This window comes from Phaseolus vulgaris, chromosome 3 (assembly GCF_051622355.1).
Source record: "Phaseolus vulgaris cultivar YP4 chromosome 3, ASM5162235v1, whole genome shotgun sequence".
Lineage (NCBI taxonomy): Eukaryota > Viridiplantae > Streptophyta > Magnoliopsida > Fabales > Fabaceae > Phaseolus > Phaseolus vulgaris.
The window spans coordinates 17560874-17581482 of record NC_143500.1 but is presented as its reverse complement, the minus strand read 5'-3'; the positions used below and the strand labels follow the sequence as shown (position 1 = coordinate 17581482).

General features: G+C 32.7%; 1 protein-coding gene and 1 non-coding gene across 2 annotated transcripts; one reads left to right on the top strand and one right to left on the bottom strand.

The window, feature by feature from the left end:
- Nucleotides 1-13955: 13955 nt before the first annotated feature.
- Nucleotides 13956-14027, top strand: TRNAT-CGU (transfer RNA threonine (anticodon CGU)). Its single transcript has one exon. It is a non-coding gene; the product is annotated as a tRNA-Thr (tRNA).
- Nucleotides 14028-14363: 336 nt separating this feature from the next.
- Nucleotides 14364-16731, bottom strand: NF-YB6 (nuclear factor Y, subunit B6). The gene is made up of 2 exons (XM_068607074.2): nt 16599-16731; nt 14364-15206 (listed from the first exon to the last, which is right to left on the bottom strand). Exons 1-2 carry the CDS (start codon nt 16651-16653, stop codon nt 14611-14613), a joined length of 651 nt encoding a protein of 216 aa, XP_068463175.1. The 5' UTR covers nt 16654-16731; the 3' UTR covers nt 14364-14610.
- Nucleotides 16732-20609: the final 3878 nt, after the last annotated feature.

Genomic DNA, 20609 nt, shown 5'->3' with positions numbered 1-20609 from the left:
CTTAATGACTAGTCAAAGATCACATGTGAAGACCATGTGATTTTCAGCTTTTTCTGACATTTTCTGTATAGAACAGAGTCAAGTCCTCTCTCTGAAAATCAGGTACCCACTGAATGAAATTAAATTCAAATTGATTCTCTTACTGCTATAAAATCAGGTGCAGATTTCTTCCAACAAGAACAACCAATTGCAACATCTCTTGCAATATCTCTTGCACCATCTCTTGCAAAAAAAAATTTTGTGAAGTGAGTTTTCGTCTCTGTTTTCATGGAATCAACCCCTCCCACCTCTAAGAGAGTCAAAACCATAGTTGTAAGGTATGGAGGAAGGCTTGAAAGCTGGTTTTCTGGTGACACCGATCTCATTGAGAAGTATAGGTATGAAACAAGTGTCAAGAAGATAAACAACCCCAAGGTTGTGTGCTTTGATTGGCTGAAAAGTCAAAAGCTTGACAATGTGAGGAGGCTTCTCAAGGACCAATCACTCAGAAAATTTCTGGAGCTAAAAGGGAACATCTATCACTACAAAAAAAAATGTATATTGTGGCGGTTATTTTGGTATAAACTGGCGTTTATAACCGACACAATATACGCTTGTGGCGGTTTCCCAAACCGCCATAGAACTGGCCGCCACAAAGTTTAATGTGGCAGTTTTACGCTACCCACCGCAACACCCGCCACTTTAAACATAGTGTAAATAGTGGCGGTTTTTATATGTAAGTAGTGTCAGTTATAACTGTCGCTATTTGCATTCATTGAAAAAGATTCTGGCACCATAATATACGTAAGTAGTGTTAGTTATAACTGTCGCAATTTACATTCATTGAAGAAGATTCTGGCGCCATAATATACGTAAGCAGTGGCGTTTTTAACTGACGTAATTTTAATTCTGAATAAATAAAATTTAACCACCACTTTTTATAATCTTTTTTACACAATTATAAAATTTAACTACCACTTTTTCATAATAAAATAAAATAATTTATAAAGTTATAATCATCCATTCCTTTCATTAAAAATTAAAACATGTGTTTCTTGTAAAATTTGTTAGTTTATTTAGTTTGTTTGTTTAATAATGTTTCAAGGCAAAATTAAATTTTGTTTGACAAAAAAACCCATTGGGGAGTGAAAATAGAAATAATAATAATTGAAAAGCAAAAGGTGAAGCATTAGAAGATCCATGAAGTGGACCCATTAACACTGCACACTCACCAAAACCCTTAATTCAATCATTCTTTACTGAACTTTTCTTAATTACTTAATTAACAATCCTTTAACAGAATGAAAATGTCCATGGAAGATTCGGTTGTTGAGATATAGTCCTCTGTCTTTGTCACGTTACCATCAAGTACTCTCCACCATTTTCAATTTCTCATCCAAGCTTCAAGGATAAATGCTTATTTCTCTTAATTATCAAAGATAATTCTAAAATGTAATCTATTTAGAGATTACTGAAAATGTGGGATATCTTAGTTCAAGAGCAACTTGAAGTCGAAGGTTAGGTCTTGAAGTTCATTAGTTAAGACTAATGAGTGTACTTAAAATGATCATAAGTGAGTAGCTGTGTAATGATTATGATAATTTATTAGGCCAAAAAAAACATATAGATTAAAAAATAGATGAAGGTTAACAATAAAAGTAATTAGAAGGATGAGAACTAGATCTGCAGGATATTACATGGAAGACAACTAATTTTATCAGTGCTTCATCTTCTTCTTCCGGCCTCTTCTCCTGAAATCATTATAAATGAACTTGAATTATTAAGGAAAATGATAATTAAAGAATGTTTCACAATTACACTTGAACAAATAATATGGATTGAAAACCAATGTATATTCTTGCACTGTCGAGTTTCCTATTGATGTAAATATATAGATACAGAAAGAGGCAAGACACTTGCCTAAAACCCTAACCTGAAATTGGGTGGTAAGCACAAAGGAAATGGGCTCTTTGTGCCATTGCATTTCAATGACCATAATTGACAAATAAAATAAAAAATGAACTACGCAGAGGACTACTGGAGAGACTGATCATTTATAACCAGTTCATTGTCTCTGGGCCTAAATTTTCAACCTTGATTTTATCAAGGAACGACTACCAATAAATTACCTTTCAAACCGAGCTTAAGTTTTTAAAATTGTATATATTCGTGAACAATAATAATTAAACCTTACTTCAAAAACAGGAAATTTCTTGTACAAACTACATAGCAAATAACTATATGACAAGTAGTTTTCTCTTACCTTATCAGTTGTTGTGCGCTGTAGAGCCTTCAGCATTTCATCAACCGAAATTTTCTTCACTTTAGAAATAGAAGCCTAAATCAGAGTCCTCCGCAATCCACACAATATTTCATCACAGAGGCCTTCTTCTCCCATCCCGTGTAGTGCCCCGACAGAAGCCACGTAGCATCTTCCCATCATTGTTGATACTTCAATGTTCACCAGAAGATCCCATTGGCAAAGCATAAACACAACGACAATAGATTATTATGCCATGGATCACTATTTCAATTAATCAAGAAAAACTTATTGGTTGCCATGGATTGATATTTCAATAAAGAATAAAAATAATTATTATGCCACATGTAAAAAGTATTGATTCGCTATTTCAATCAGGAAAAATCTTATTTGATAAGGCACATGTAAACTCGCTTAATGTCTAATTGAATAACTAATTCATAAGTATAATACCTTTAAAATCCCATATCCCGATTTTACCTTTAAAGAATGTAACTACTGTTGAACTCTTCACCTCGCATCTTCTGCCTGTAAGATTACCAAAAAGTTCAGATTGATACCAACTTCTTAAATCAAATTAATTGGAAAATAAGATAAATTCTTCGTTCTGCTGCAAACCGATTCTGTTTAAATTTTAAAAAACAAATATGCGGTTGTTGTTTTATCTTCAATTATGGGAAATGAAACACCTAAACCCTTTCGAGTGTAAATTGATGGATAACACATGATTTCACCAAGCTCACATTTCTCCTTTTCTCCCCCACCAAAATAACAACCTGAAAATGCTAGCATATCCGGTTCAAGCCTGTCATAAATCAATCATGAACATTGTTGCCAGTGGCAATTATTATGACTTCCAAACTTGTGTCATTTATAATATTTCATAATTTTGAGAGAAACAAGAAGTTGAACATGATATCATGGAATTTGGCGAAGGAGAGAACAGAGACCTTATCGTCGATGAGGGTGTCATCGCGGTTGTAGTGGACGGAGGTGACGGGCATGGAGTGGTCGTTGATGATTTGGAAGCATTTTCCGATCTTCAAATCCGGCATAATCAACCCTTCTTCATTCAAGAAGACCTAGCCGCCACTACAACAACAATTTTACCAACCCTTGCACATTCCGCCAGAACCCTCCCTTCACAATACGACATCCTCGACATCGTCAGCCACATCGACATTCTCACCGACTACCTCAGCCTCTGGCGGCGACGGCAATGGCGGACAGGACGAAGGACGATAATGAGAAGGGTTAGGGTAATGAGAGGGAGAGAGAAGACTTAGGGTTCTAAGAGATGGCTCGGAAAAGAGTTTGAAGGAATGCTCAATGTGAATCGTGAAGGGATTTGCAGTAAGGAGAGTGAGAGGATAAGGGTGAAGGAGTTAAAGTGTGAGGTCTCTAACGGGGGAAATTTGGAAAAAAGTAATGGTATGGAGGGGAAAAAAGGCGGGATAATATTTCTACGGAGAATTGTGACGTTTCTAAAAATGTTGTATTATGTGGATAATTGTGGCGGTTTTTAATAACCGCCATATTAAAACCACCACAATTTACAAGTTTTTTTGTAGTGTATCCAGATTTGGTGAGGGTATTCTACACCAACTTGAAGTTTGAGGGAAACAATCTAGTTTCTCATGTGAAAGGTGTGGAAATGGAGATAACTCATGAGGTTTGGGCTGCTGTTGCTGGGCTTAAGTTCTCTAGTCTAAGAATCAACAAGGGAAACCTTGGTGTGGTGGAAGATTTTAACAAAATCCAGTTCTACAAAAGTTGCTTGAAGAACAATCAATCTCAAGTTAGCACATGCTCGGTTGGAGGTTTGAAGCTTGATGAGAGGTTGCTTGCTCTCATTGTAACTTGGATTCTAACTCCAAGGGGGAGTAATCACTCTGTGTTGACTGAAGAAGATCTGGTTTACATATTCTGCATCACCAAGAAAGTGAAGATCAATTGAATTGACATAATCAAAGAACATATCCAAAAAGCCATGAGGTTAGGCGATTACCACTATCCCTATGCTGTTTTAATATCTAAGTTTCTACTCTATTTTGAAGTTAATCTTGAAGATGAAACTTCTGAGCTGGTCAAGTCAACTCAAGAGTTGAACAATGGATCACTCAGCAAGATGGGCTTTACAAAAGTAGGTGGAAAGTGGATAAGTAAGGATGGTGATCATGGTGCCTCATCTAGTGGTGCTGCTCATCTTGAACAAGATGAACCTGTAGATATGGATGTTCAACATAAAGATCCAACTGGAGATTTTCAAGATGTAGGGCCTAGTGCTGCTGATGGATATCAAAGAGAAAGAATGTCAACCATGTCATCTTTTGAAAGACAAATGATGGATAGTCTTGATAGCTTTACTGAAAATCAAAGGAGCCTCCATGATCTCTGTGTTAGTAATTTCCAGAGGATTGACACAAGGTTTGACAACATGAATGCAAGGTTTATGACTCTGGATGAACAGATTGAAGCTGTCAAGAATCAAATCTTTGATCTTCAGTTTGCTGATGAAGAAAAATGAAGGAAAAACAACCGATTGGTCATCGAAACAATCGATTGTTTTTGGCTGTTCTTTTCTGGTTTTAAAATTTTTTTCCTTCTGCTGTTGCTGGTTTATTCTGATGTAATGGAAACAATATCTTGTTTTATCTCTTATCTTTGTCTATTTGTGAAGACAAATAGGGGGAGATATATGTTGTGTTTCCAGTTTGTTTAAAATTCTGTTTTTCAAGTTGTTAAAAACAGTTTGGGTAATATGTATTTTGGTTCTGATATTAGATGTTTTAAGCTTTAAATGTTTTTCTGTATGCTAACAGAATATCAGAAGTTCAATGTATTGCTCAAAGTTCTATTGCAAGAATTGCTTCAGATTTAATCAGGTACAACACAAGCATCAGGGATTTGTCTTCATCAAATAGGGGGAGATTGTTGAACCAAGTGGTGTTCAATGTTTTGAAGAATCCAAATCCTTTGAAGGATGTTGAAGCCTCTGCTTTGCTTGATGTTGTTGTGCTGGTTTAAGCTTTGTTCTGGGGTAGTTTAATGTTGTAATCCACCCTTAGATTAAATCTCAAGCAATTAGCATCTCAATCTTTATCAAAGTAAAATGTTTTTCAAACTAAGTTGAAACAACCGATTGTTTTGTCGAAACAACTGATTGTTTACACTTAGGTGTTTTGAGAAAGTTTGAAAACTGTTTTTGAATGGTGAAAACTGTTAAGTACCAAAACAACCGATTGATTCGGGGAAACAACTGATTGTTTGTTTTGGAACCATAACAGAAAAACTGTTTTCTTTGACTGAGCTTTAAATGCTTTAACTGAATACGCTCCAGTCATTAAATGCTTTGACCAATCTATTTTAAATGCAATTAATAGTTTGTTAAGATTTGATAACAAACTATATCTTTGTATAATTTCAGAAAAACTGTTTTTAAGAAATAAGAATCTTGAGACAAAGTTTTTCACTAAGAGTTTTTCAAAGAGTTCTGAGATTGCTTAAGAGTTTAGAGATTGATCAAGGTGTTGGAATAGGATTCTACTTGTATTGATTTCAGATATTCATCTGTAACAAGTGTAATCTTTGTAAAACTGCTGAACATTTCGTTTGTGTGTTTTGCTGAGATTGGCTGTGTGTTCTTGAGGTGTTCAAGATCAGCAATCTTAGTGTTGGCCAAGGAGAGTGTGTTTCTTGAAGGTGTTCAAGGTCATTCTCTTGGTTATGGTGTAAGTGATCAAGTGGTGATTGCTTAGTGGATATCCTCAGGGTTTCTGAGAAGACTGGATGTAGCTCTAGTTTGGAGTGAACCAGTATAAACAACTGTGTACAATCTCTCTATCTCTAACTCTTTAATTTCAGTTTGTTTTTTGTTTGCTGGTATAAACAACCGATTGTTTCGAAGAAACAACCAATTGTTTTTTCTAGTACTACAGTTTTTGCTTGCTGTTTTGGCTAACTGAATTGCTGAATCAATTGGTTTCTGAAATAAATTCATTCTAGCTTTGAAAAGTTTGCGAAAACCCCTTTAAACAGTTCACCACCCCTCTAGTTTAAAGCCATTTCTAACAATTTGTGCATCTTAATCACATATTTTATCTTTTAAATTGTTTCTTCATTTGCATAAATATGAACATTGAAGCTTTATCATATATGTACTTAAATCTTCACCGTACTGTACTATTCATCATTTTCTTCATATCAGATGCTCAAAAATGAATGTTCAGTTATTGAACTTTTAATGCATCTTGAGCACTCATTGCACTTTGAATCCTTTTTCTAACTGTATATCTTCATTCGTAGCAATTTGGTGTTTTTTAATCATCACTTGCGTATATGTAGTTCATCTTTTTCACCATTAAACGCTTAATAAGAAAACTTCACCTTTTGATAATATTTTGTGCGTCTTAACCAAATAATATTAGACATTTTTAACTTTAAACTATTTTCATATTCAAAGATAATCAAGCATTGAAGCTTGTTCATAATAAATTTTTAGGACGACACAAATCTCGTTTTGCACTTCATCTTTTTGTCATTAGACTTTCAAAGAGAAAACTTTTCGTGCTGAAAATATTTTATGAAATTATTTTGAATATTAATATCAATAATAATCATCATATAAATACACGAGTGTCGCTGAAATATAATCTTTGATTTTAAGAATTATTTAAACCTTCTATTTCAGATTTTCACTCTTAGAAAATATTTTCAAATACTTTCAAAGTCTATACACAATTTAAATATTGGGAACCAATCAGACTTTGACGTAGATATTTTTTCTCAATATATTTTTTAAATTTTTTTTAATACAATGATGAAATGTGTCTCTATTTTTTGAAAACTTTCTAATTAAGCATTATTCATTAAAAAAACTTTATAATATTGCATTAATCTTAATCTTTAAGAAATAACATGTAATCACCAAAGAAAATATATTTCATTTAAGAATCATTAAGTCACTCAATATTTGAAGATTTTAGGATGCTCTGTTTTATATTCACAAATAAGAAAAATTCCCAAACTTAATCAATCTGTTATCTTAATTAAGAACCTTAACTTATTTATTTATATATATATATATATATATATATTAATCATAAAATAAAGTTCAAAATCATTAAACCAATTTTAGAAAGCAAACTAAAATCATAGAAATAAAGTATAATACTAATTGATATGTTAGACTATCTAATGCGTAGAAGATAAAGTGACTGTCTATTATGTATAGGTTATAGTGATCGTCTAACATATTAATCAACATTGTTTTGTTTGACTTTTTTTATGCTTTGGAGTCATCTGATTTGTTATGTCCTTAGGGACCATCTGACGAAACTATCTAACACGCCATTATACGGTTAGATCATCTAGCATGTATATGCGTCTATTGGGTCAACACTTTATAGTTTGGCTATTATTTTCTTAACATAGAGTTTGTCTAATGAACTTAACACCAAGAGACCGTCTAACAATTTTAATATTGCAGGATCATTAATAGGTTTAATCTTAATAGATCGTTTGATGTGTCTTTGCTTGATTGTGCAAATAAGTGAGTTTTGTTATGTCCTTTAACAATTCTTATAGTGTTTGTTATCATCAAAACTCATATTCTTTTATCACAATACCATTATTGAGTACTAGATCACCTAACAAGTACTAGATTGTATAGTATCTTAACAATACACTCATAACTTATGTGACATTCCCCTAATTGTTTTATAAGTTAGAATTTGAAATTAATTCTTCGTGATTAAGTCATGTATGTTTCTTATTTACTATTTCATTACTCCAATTATGAATGTAACTTGAATTGTGATTGTTGAGATGCAACACAAAGTGTGAATGATAATGTTACATTAGATGAAATATGTTGTGACGTAGTAAGTGATACAACCCAACTCGACAAGCATATGACCAAGGACGCTACACCTAGGTCAATCATCTCAGCATACAAGACTAGACTCGACCAAACCTCAGAAGAGTCTCAGCAAAAGAAGAACTGGACATGGATCAAAATATCAGTTGTTCTTTCTTATGGTCTTTTTACAAGCCAAAGACCAAGTAAATAAATTGGGCTCACTTTGCTCCCAATTAGAAGAACAAGCTAGATTAGGTTGTACTTAGTATAATTTGGGCTTGTACCAGGCCCATCTCCACCTTCATGTGTCGCCCCTTGTTCATTTTTTGACCTACTTTCTCGAGGCACCACATGGTGCGACATTTACCTTAGGCTAGACCTAGTTTTTAGAAGCCTTTCCACAAATGTTGCCCCTACCCTTCTCTCTCTTGTTCTCCAAGACACACTCTCTTATAAATTGAGTGTCTTGCCCCATGGATTGACACATTGAATTGATATAGTAAGAAAACTTTGCTTGAGTGAATTTGTGAGTGCTATCATAATTTTAGGTCTTATCTTAAGTAGAGTATACTTCAAGTGGCGACTCCTCACCACTCATATTGGAATTCTTCATCATTCCAAGTGGCGTGATCATCCATCATCATCTCCTCCATAAATTTTCTTTCTCTTAACCCTTTCCGCCAATCATCTTTCTCTTTTGTTGTTTATCTTCTCTTTAATATCGGTCATTGCCTGTCCATTGTTATCTATTGTTCTTTCAATTCCACAATCATCATCTTCACTTTAGTATTGTGTTTTTCTCTTTGTTCTCTAGAAAAAAACATTTACACTTATTTAACCACTTGATTAAATACTAGTATCTATTGCAAAGAATATATAAAGTGGCAGTAGAACATTTTTACATTGTTTTTTGTTTTGTTTTAGTTGTATACATTAGGTTATGCAAATATAATGTAATTTATATATTTTAATAAACTCAAAATTATAAATATTGAGGTGTTTGAAGTAGTTGAACCACTATATCACTAATTAAACTAATTGGCCCATTATTATTTAAAAAAATAAAAATTATAAAAATAAAATAATTTAATTGTTCCACATTTAAAACTTTATTTTCATATAAAATAAATGTTAGGATAATATAGATATTATATTTTGTATATGAATTGTAATTGTCGCCTAGCGGCGACATATTTGATGTATACTCAAGCTACTCCTCTACTCAAATATGTTTCATGTCCTACGCGTACATGTTATCCTGTCCGATCATGTATTCAGTTTCCGGTTCAAACGAGTGTACCAAATTGGTTTTTGTGATTATGGTTTAAACTATCAATCACATTTTATTTAACAATCTTGTCTCACAAACAACAATTCTATAAATAAATAATACTTAAATGTAATTTAAATCAAATTCCGAGTACAACTATTCTTTCCAAAATGTCACGTTTAGTTATCAATTTCATACAAGTAAAATAATCAATTAAAAATAAATATTTTTATGTAGATTATCCAAATTGTTAAAATTAATATAGTGTAGTTTTTTTTAAAATTTAAACTCTAAAATCCGCTGAATAATGTATTTAAAAAACATTAGTTTTAATTAAAGAAAAACAACTAAAACAGTATATGTATATATAAAAGTTTTTTTTATCATGCTACAATACTTTATTTTTTTTAGTAAAATAAAAATATTTTAAATTTATACGTTCATAATTAAAAATTATGAACACTGCCCACGAATCCAATTGATTAATATTAGAGATTATTAAAATATTTTCACACTTTGAATGGTCAATCTTCATAATTTCAGCATTGAATTCAATCGATCTACTTTAAAAAAAAAAAAAAAAAAAAAAAAAAAAAAATTCCAAAACCACCTTGGTGATTGATGCTTTTAAACCACATTTTGCATGAGACTGTCTGTTTTTGCCCATGCATATCTCCTTTGTCCCTATATGTACCTAAGTTTTGGTAGAAGGATTTGTTGGTTTTTGGTGATTGAAGCTTGGTTGCAAGAAATGTGTGCTTGACAATTGAGTTATGGAGTAAATGTTATTTGTGTAAAATAGTTTAGTTTTATCTGTTTTAATTTATCAAAAGTGGTTTTAATATGTGAAAAATGAGTTGATCGGGTTAGTTTATCACTGTTATATAGATGAAAATTGTTCTTGTCGGTTGACTTTGGGAACAGGTTGTGACTCCGTCTTCCTCTGCTGGAATTTGCTCTTTTCCTTGGATGTTGGAACACGGCTCCATTTGAAATAGAGGGGACCCTGCCTGTTGATTGCACTCTGACGATTAAGTCAGTACAGGAATTTCTAAGAAGATCAGCTCGTCCTCACCGACAACCAGCCTATCTTGTAGATTTCCACACTACAACCAACACTGTAAGTAGTAGATATCCTATTCATAATTACTTGTCTTACAATTCCTTATCTTCCAATTTTAGAAATATTATTTCCTCTATCAATTCTCATCATGAACCTCAAACATATAACAAAGCCTCCAAACATGCTTCTTGGCAATCTGTCATGCAAGATGAGCTTCAAGCTCTTGCTGCTAACAATACTTGGCAACTTACCCCTCTCCCTCCAGGAAAGAAAACTATTGGTAGTAAATGGGTATATAAAATCAAATACCATTCTGATGGCACTGTTGAGCGCCACAAAGCTAGAGTTGTTGCCAAAGGGTTCACCCAACTTGAAGGACTTGATTTCTTAGACACTTTTGCACCTGTTGCTAAACTCACTACCCTCCGCCTTCTCCTTGCTATTGCCACTACCAAAACTTGGATTTTAAAACAACTTGATGTCAATAATGCATTTCTTCATGGTGATCTCCATGAAGAGGTATACATGACCCCCCCCCCCCACCTGGCCTCTCTCTTCCTTCTCCCCAACATGTTTGCTAGCTTCAACGGTCTTTGTATGGCCTTCGTCAAGCTGGTCGCCAATGGTACGCCAAACTTTCTACTTTTCTTTTATCAAATAATTACTCTATTTCTGTTGCTGATCACTCTATAATAATGATAAACTCACTGTTATTCTTGTTTATGTTGATGACTTGCTCTTAACTGGTGATGACACGGAGGAAATCAATACAATTACTGCATCCCTTCACCATCACTTCAAGATAAAAAATTTAGGTAATCTCACTTACTTTTTGGGACTGGAAATTGCTCACAACAGTACTGGTCTTCATTTAAGTCAACGCAAGTATACTCTTGATCTCCTTCAAGAAACTGGCATGCTTGACTCTGCACCTGTGGCCACTCCTATGACTCATACCTCCCGTCTCTCTCCCGACCAAGGCTCACCTCTCGATGCTGATGCCACTTCCCAATACAGAAGACTCCTTGGACGTCTAATTTACTTAACCAACACGCGACCAGACATCGTCTTCGCTGTCCACAATTTAAGCCAATTCATATCTGCACCCACAACTCATCATCAGCAAGCTGTCTCACGTCTTTTGCGTTACCTCAAGGGCACCCCTGGTGAAGGACTATATTTTTCTCACACTAGTTCACTTCACCTCTGTGGTTTTAGTGACTCTGACTGGGCAACATGTCCTACCACACGCAAATCTGTCACTGGATATTCCATCTACTTAGGAGACTCCCTAATATCATGGAAATCAAAGAAGCAGCCAACTACCACATGTGAGTTACAATGGTTGTCTTACCTCCTTCAGGATTTACATCTTCCTCTCTCCCAGCCTGCAACCTTGTACCGTGACAACAAATTTGCCCTTCAAATAGCTTCCAATCAAGTTTTTCATGAACGAACCAAGCACATCGAAATTGATTGTCACCTAGTTCGTGAAAAACTTAACTCTGGTCTCCTCAAACTACTGCCCATTACTTCTGCCATGCAAGTTGCTGACATATTCACCAAGCCCCTTGCTTCCGCATAATTCTCTACTCTCAAATCCAAGCTGGGCCTGACAAATATCTACTCCCCAGCTTGAGGGGAGTTAATATATTTAATTTTATATTTTAAATTATTGGGCTTTGTTTGTTTGGCCCAACTTTCCTTTTCTGTTTCAGCTAGGTCTTAATCTTTTTCTTATATATACACCATGTATTTTACTCTCTAATATACAAGTGAATAAAAGTTTCTTTTATATTTATTTTTCTCTACAATTAGGGTTCATCAAAATTTCTCTTTCTTGATTACGATTACGTGCGATTACGTACGCTACATTAAAGCAAGTAGTTTATCTTCATTTACTGTAATACAGGGTGTATAGAAACAATTAGTAAGTAAGCAAGTAGTTTCAGTCTTAGAAACAGTGTACCTTTACCAGGGATCTCAAGTCCCTTTTATAGACTACTTTTAAGTTACTTCTTGTAACAACACTTCTCTCACGAGAACCTTATCTCGAGTGAAAGTAGGTTTGATGGGAGGAGAGTCTATTACAATGCGCACAATCTTAGTACGACAATCGCACAAAATCTTTCCTCCTTGGAGTGCATAATCTTAACAGCATGGCCGCCAGAATACCAACTCATGTACAAGCATCATGGGGCTCATCTGTCTATTGTAGGCGTACAAGCCTTTATGTATCATGCATGCAACTTATCCCCCAAAACTCTAGCACTCTTGGGCTTAGGCGTCTTTAGAGAATATTTACTTGTGCTAGACCCAAATGTACTAAACACACCATATGTACTTTTTCGCTGACCAGACCTTATATACGTTAAATATATGAATGAACTTCAACACACACATACCTGAGACCCACTTGCGGAACCCATTAACTCGACTAGACCACCGAACTGACTTGTTTGACATAGGTGTCGATGTCCAATCACCGAACGTTGAGCCCAAACGCTATGGTGCAGTACAAAAATTAATAATTTGTCATATCATAATAAATTGACATACTAATCCGTTATTTTTTAACTTTTTAATTTTGAATATTTATTGTAATCATTAATATCATTTTCTAAACGATAAAAAAATATAACAAATAACATTAAAATTGAATCAAACTTTAATATTTTAATAAAATAAAATAAATATTAATAATATTTTAATAAATAGAAATAAGTTAATATAAATAAAATTTTATATTTATCACCACAAATTTTAATTAAAAGAATATGAGACTAATTTTAAAAATACAAAAAATAAAGAGTGCCCGTCTCATCTGATCTATGAACCACTAGTTTGAGAAATTAGGCGAATTGGAAGAGTAGAAATTTACGAATTGAAAAGGTTTATTTCCCTAAATTATGTCAGTATAATGAAAATTAACTTTAATAATATAATAATATTTTAGGAATAAAATGGTGTGATGTGATGGATAGCAGTAAATTTAGTTAATTGTTTAAGAATGTGAGAATTGTTTATGAAAAAAGTGAAGGTGTGGATTAAATATGGAGATGCAGTAAATGGAAGATGCAATTCCCCTGGTGCATGATAAGAGGGTGGGAAGGGAAATGTTGTGTACTGTTTGACTGCAAGATCAGTGACATTAAACTTCTGCTTGGGTTCCACTCATTAATTAATTAGTTTGCTACAAAAGAAGAGAGTTCAACGAATTTCAAGAATTTATTTCATTTCCTAAGTCAACTCACTGCTCAATCTCATCAACCACCTGACACCATAGTAATGTCACACCCCACGCCACCAGTTACGCCACTCAACCATCTCAAAAATTACTCACATTAATTATTTCAACCCAAACCCCACTTCTATATTTTATCTTTTCTATGTTAAACACTTTTACCACCACCCTTTTAATTTAATTTAACCATCTTTTATTCAATTTCTATAATACATATTATATTATTCAAAAACATATTATTGAATTTCTAAAAGGATTTTAAAAAATATTTTAACCCTTGCTTCCATAGCATAGTGGTATTGCGTTCGCTTCGTAAGTGAAAGGTCGCGAGTTCGATCCTCGCTGGGAGCTTTTTTGCTTTTTCAATTAAAATCAACGTTGCTTTAACTAGTTGAAATTCATCAACTTTTAGTGTTGTGTTTATGCAAACAAACTTTCAGGTTTCATAACAACAAGTGCAAATTTTTATTTGGAAAAATATTAATTTCACAAGTGCAAATAAATTTGAAAGGAGCCAATAAAATTTCGAAATTCTCCATTTAAGAAAAAGTTATCTTTCTTTCTAATTGTAATTTGAATAAACATATCAACAATATTTTATTTGTTAATCAGCGTTCCTAACTAGCAAGTATCACATTTTTCGTGGCTGAAAGCGTGGCAACTTTAAGGGACAACAGACAAACAGCATTAAACAACATCAGAAAATCCAAAAACATAAGCAGAGTTATTACATAATATTAACTTCGGCCTGATTAGGATTAGGAATATCAGAACTCCTTAATCCCATCCATCCCCTTAATTATAAGGTTTACTACGTACCCTCAACAACAGTACTCTAATTACCGAGAGTTAAGCTAATTAATTAAAGTATTCTTCTTCTACTAACTCAACACTCGTCGTCTTCCTCCTCCTCCTCCTCCTCATCATCATCAATTCACATGGAGCGAGCATTCGGTTCAGTATTTGGCATTCCATGGTGATGAGAGGACGCAGCATTTGGTGGCGCAACGTAAGCTCCCATGGCAGGACCATAGTATCCATTTGGGTGAAACTGTGGTGGCACAAAAGCAGTAGCAACGCCAACACCCATAGGGGCGTATTCAATAGTCCTCTTCCCCAATGATTCACCTCTCATGGAGGTTCGGTCACCCTCAAGCTCACGATACCTGTGAAGGTACATGGTCAGTGGCTCCATGTAATCATCAAATCCAAGCTTGCTCATGGCCCAAAGCACGTCCTCAGCAGTTATGGTCTTGCGTTGTTCCCTCTGGCAACGCTCGTTTGCCTCTCCGGTGATAAAGCTGATGTACTCAGACACACACTCTTGAATTGTTTCTTTGGCATCATCTGAGATCTTGGCATGTGGAGGAAGAATCTTTCGCATGATCCTGATCACATTTGCAATTGGCATGAAACGGTCTTGCTCCCTCACAGTGCATTCGTTGCTCTCATCCGCTGTGTGGTTGTTGTCTCCTGCTACCTGCCTACTCGTGTTCACGTTGTTCATGTCTGACACTGACAGCTTCAACCCTGTGAATACGTGAAGGTTAAGGTTATGTGCGCATACATAATACTTTTTCATTCATTTTATGTTACCGAAAAAACTGCCTGAAAATGAATCGGTGGTGGATAGATAAAGTTAGGGAATACACGTCAGGTTTTAACGAAGGTGTGAAACTGATATGACCGAAAGGAGTAAAAGGAGTGAGACTCACTTGAGAGCTTCAAGTTGTGCTTTCTTGAGAAGAGGAATATATATGGGGAAAAGGACAAAAAACAGCTCTGAAGTCATAAGATTAATATTAAAGAGGAGAGAGGATTCAAATAAACGGTCCTCTTTTTCACGGCTTTATTTTGTTTTCATGCATTCGTCAGTGTGAAACGCATTTCAAAGACAAGGGGCTGGCTGCATCTGCATGTAACGCACCAGGATGGTCCACACTCGTTTTTTGTTTGAAACTTTGGTATCTCAACAACGAGACACTTCTCAAGCGGAGATAAACTTTTATTTGAAGGAAAAAAATGAAAACAGTTCATCTATCCAGATGCCACTTAGAGAGAAAACCAGTGTTCAAGAGAAGGCATGATATATGATAAAAAAAAGAAGGGCCTTGAAAAGTTACAGAACTTAGGGCTTGTTCAAAAGTATTTATGGTCGGATAGGAACTGCATGATGCATGTTGATATATATTTGTCCATCCAACACACCATGGCCTTGTTTTGGGCGGGAAGGAGACAGATCCTTGTATTCTGATGTATGATGCTGGAGAATGCATGAATGCCACTTGTAACAAGCAAGTCAGTAACTGCATGCATGCATGCGTGCCACTTGTTCTATTCTAAAATGTAAAGCCATAACCCACTATTGTCATCATCTTCATTTCACCTGGTTGCTTTACTGAAACCACTACGCAGGGTGGAAGAGACACCAGGGCACTCAGATTAGGCCTTAGAATAGGGAAAACGATGAAGAAAAAAATGGACTGCGCAAAACTATTATTATTTCAAAGTAATACACACATATCTATTTACTATCTATATATAGGATATGCAGATTTTGCGCAAAAGAAAGAGATCAGGAAATTAAATGCTGGAAATTAATGAAAGAGCTGAATCCACTAAATGACATCACGGGTCAGTGGATTTGGCAAGAAAATTAGGTGAAGACTGAAAAGAGAAATAGCTTACATGCATGGTAGAATCACCAAGACAGCTACTGTACATTAAATATACATAGATACATTTCAGAAGTATATTTATGTATACTACTGCTGGAGTCACATATGAAGTTCAAATATTAAAACAAAAATTGATTAGAAATGACAAAAATAAAAATAAAAATGAGCATGTGTGTGTGTGAGAGAGAGAGAGAGATAATAAAAATATTGGTAGTGTTATCCACATAAATATTTTAATGGTTACCAGGAGAGGTGGTGTTGGGGAGCTTGCGGTAGCCATGAAAGCCTCCACTTTCCATGGTGACAGTGAAGTGATTGAAAAATGAAAATGAAAATGAAAATGAAAGGGTTGGGTTGAGAGATAGCGTTGGAGTACTTGGCAAGTGTCGAGATTTATAGTGCTTAATTTTGGGAACAACGTGTCAATCAAGGCGATGCAAACGAGGAATTAGGCAATAGGCTATAGCCGGTCACAGACAATAAGACATCCCTTACAAGGATCACTCCATTCGGATTGGGACAGTGACGAGACCGCCACCCGTAGGTTGCTGCTTCCCTCCCATATTGCATTGATATGTTACTTCTAAGAAAAAGTGAAGTGGTTTTGTTCATGGTTTCCAAAAATTATATATTTATTTATTATGAGTACTTAAAATTATTATTTAATCATTAAAATATGTTTACTCCATTAATTATTATTTGTTATAATGACAAATGTTTCACACAGTCTTGGTTTTATGGAAAGTCATCCAACTTAAGGTCAATGGTTTAATAATAGCTTTCTTATGGAAAGAACAGTTAATAGATCGGGAAATAATCTTGTCTCACATAATAGAATATTTTTTTCAACTTTTATGTTTTGGTTTGGAGAATTACATTTAGATTTGAGATCTATAATTTAATATGAGTGAAAAACAATGAGATAAAATAACAACTCCTTGAAAAGGAGTGCTACACAGGTGATGTTACAATAGCGTGTTAACATTTCTTCTATATTGATTTGAGAATTAAATATTGTTCAATTAACCTTAGAAAATGAATACTACTTACAAACACTTTAGTCTTGGTGACAAATATTCCATCTTCTATATTTCTTTTATTTTTCTTGTATTGTTTTTGCTTTTTTTTTCATTGTGAGGGTTTCAACATCTTTTCAGTATTAAGTACTTGTAAATCTTGGAAAAAAAATATCAAAGGATTCTCGTAATTTAATTTTACTATGGTGGTGTATTTTAGGACATATAATACTTTTTATTCTATTATTTAACTATACAAAAATAGATTTCAATTGTTGTTAGAAGATAATTTAATAAGCAACATAATTTATTTTAATTTTATTAATTCTTGGACTATTATAAATAAATATTTTCCTAAAAAAAATTAACAAATTATTTTCAGAAATTCATAAAAGGTTTTCACTAACATGTGAAATTCCTCACTGTTTCTGGGTCTTTAATAAAAACGTTTAAATGACATCTAAGTGCATTCTTTGAGACATATTCTATGTAAATGTATAGTTAAAATACTTTTTTTTAGTTGTTGTGTGTTTGATACGTCTTTTTTATAAAAATGAAAAATCAACAAGGGTGAAATACAAATGTGGTTGGTCAATTTTTTTCAAAACAAAAAATTGGTGAAGGTAACAATACAGGAGAATCAACAATAAAAATCTACTAAATTTTAAATATATCCAGGTGTTTGATAAAAGAACTATGTTGTTAAGAACATAGTTACAGAAATCACAAGTAGTAAGTAGTGTGAGATAATGTTAATTAAGTGATTAAATTAGTCAGATAATGTGTATTGCTTCGTGTAATAATGTAACTGTGGACGTAGTGTAGTAATTAAATATGTTATGTACTTGTTAGAGGTAGTAATAATAGCAAACTAATGTTATAAATAGAAACATTTTCGGGTATGAATTTTGGATTAAAAAATATAGTTTACAAATACTGTCTATAATGTACACTAATGAGAATAGTAATAAAAATGCTTAATATGTGTTCTTTAGCATTCATCTTTTCAATTCTCTTATTTGTCTTTAGTTTATATTTATTTTCTCAAATATTTAATATTCTTATGATTTACTTTATTTTTAATTGCTTATATTTAATGATATGTAAAGATATTGCAAATTCATTTGTTATGGAAAAAAACACGGATAAATATCTATTACAATAGTTTTCTATAAGGTCCAAAATTTGAACTAGAAACAAAAATCAATTTTGTGTAGAAGTACAAGGACAAAAAAAACATATTTAACCATTTTTATTTACTTTCATGTTGTTTGCAATTTTATAAAGGAAAATTCTCCCTTCACCTCCATAACTTATCCATGCACCTCCATATTACTGTGAAAAGTCAATTTTAACTTCATTTTTTTAAAATTTAAATAATTCTAAATGAAACATAACCTCACATTTTTAAATAACCTTAGTTGCACTCTCGTACCCTCATATCTCCCTTTCAGCCGCAACACTTGCATTCTTTTTCAACAATAACTTTTGAGAGAATAGTTTCATCATTTGAGCATGTGTGAGAGAGTTAACGAGAAAATTTACGGTATTCGATATTCCTTAGTGTAATTTTATTTTTACTTTTTCACCTCGTTGATTTTTTTTTCAATGTTTATGACTTCAAAAAAAAAAAGAAAAAAAGCAAACACAAACACAAGTAAAAATCCTTCAAATTTATCTCAACCACCAACGTTCACCACCTGCCACCACAAATAACCACTACCACTTAAAACTAAAGAAGAGACACTCCACCATAATTAGAATAATATTGTTAAAATTAAAAAAAAGTTGGAGGTGCAGGGGAGAATTTGGATTTTATAAATATTTTGTATAAGTTAATTGTCCAATTTGTGTGTTTTGTAATTTATTTTCAATTGCAATTTACATTTAATTAGTTGTTAACACTTGGTTGGTCACATTTAGTTAACAATAACTTTTGAGACAGTAGTTTCATCATTTGAGCATGTGTGAGAGAATTAACAAGAAAATTCATTGTATTTGACATTTCTTAGTGTGAAAGTATTTTTTTTTTTTTAATTTTGTACTCCACTTTTTCACCTAGTTGATTTTTTTTTAAATGTTTGTGACTTCTAAAAAATATAAAAAAAAAAAAGCAAACAAAAACACAAGTAAAAGTCTCTCAAATTTATCTTAACCACCAACATCACCACCCGCCATCACAAACAATCACTACCACTTAAAACTAAAGAAGAGACACTCCACTTTCCACCATAATTAGAATAATATTGTTAAAATTTAAAAAAATTGGAGGTACAGGGAAGAATTTGGCTTTTATAAATATTTTGTATAAATTAATTGTCCAATTTATGTGTTTTGTAATTTATTTTCAATTGCAATTTACATTTAATTAGTTGTTAACACTTGGTTGGTCACATTTAGTTAAATTAAAATGCATTACATGTAGATACTATTTTTCAAATTAAAGTCACTAGTTAATTTATACCATTTTCAAGCAAGTATTTATTTTCTTTAAATGAAAGTTTTCACTATAAAAAAAACAAAAAACAATTAATTTTGTTCATGTCTTTTTAATCAATGTAATTTTTAAGCTTAATTAAATTTTAACTCTCTTATAAATTTAAATATTTTCAATTGAATATTTATTAAAATAAAAAAATTACTCTAAAAATATTCAAATTATTTTATTTTCAATTAAATAATTTATCGTTTTGATTTTGTCGTATTATCCACACGAAAACTAAAAAAAAAAACATAGTTAAGTTTTAAATCTTTTTATAAATTTGAGTATTTTAAATTTATTTTCTGTTTAAAAAATTTATTCTATTGAAATTATAAATTTTTAATATTTTTCAATTGAATATTTACCATTATCAGGAATAACATGACTGTTTGGTTTTGCACTTTCAAGCACAACATTAAAATGGATAATAAAAATGGTATTTAGAATTCTAGATATTTATTTGTACTGTTGTTCATGTTTCAGGTTTGAGTGTTGGGCTTGAGACTTCAAAATCCAACTTTTACTTTATGATAAAATTAAACAGAATGAATTCAAGTGACAAATATATAACTTTTATATATTTTATAAAATAATTTTTTATACTAAAAGAAAATCATGTAATAGAAATCAATTTTAGATAAAAAAAAATTAATTGTTATAGTAACTAAATTAGTGAACATTTTAAAGACTAAAAATTTTTTGATTTCTAAATTAGTTTCAATTATTGTTAAATGATTTTTAAATTGGTATCTAATTA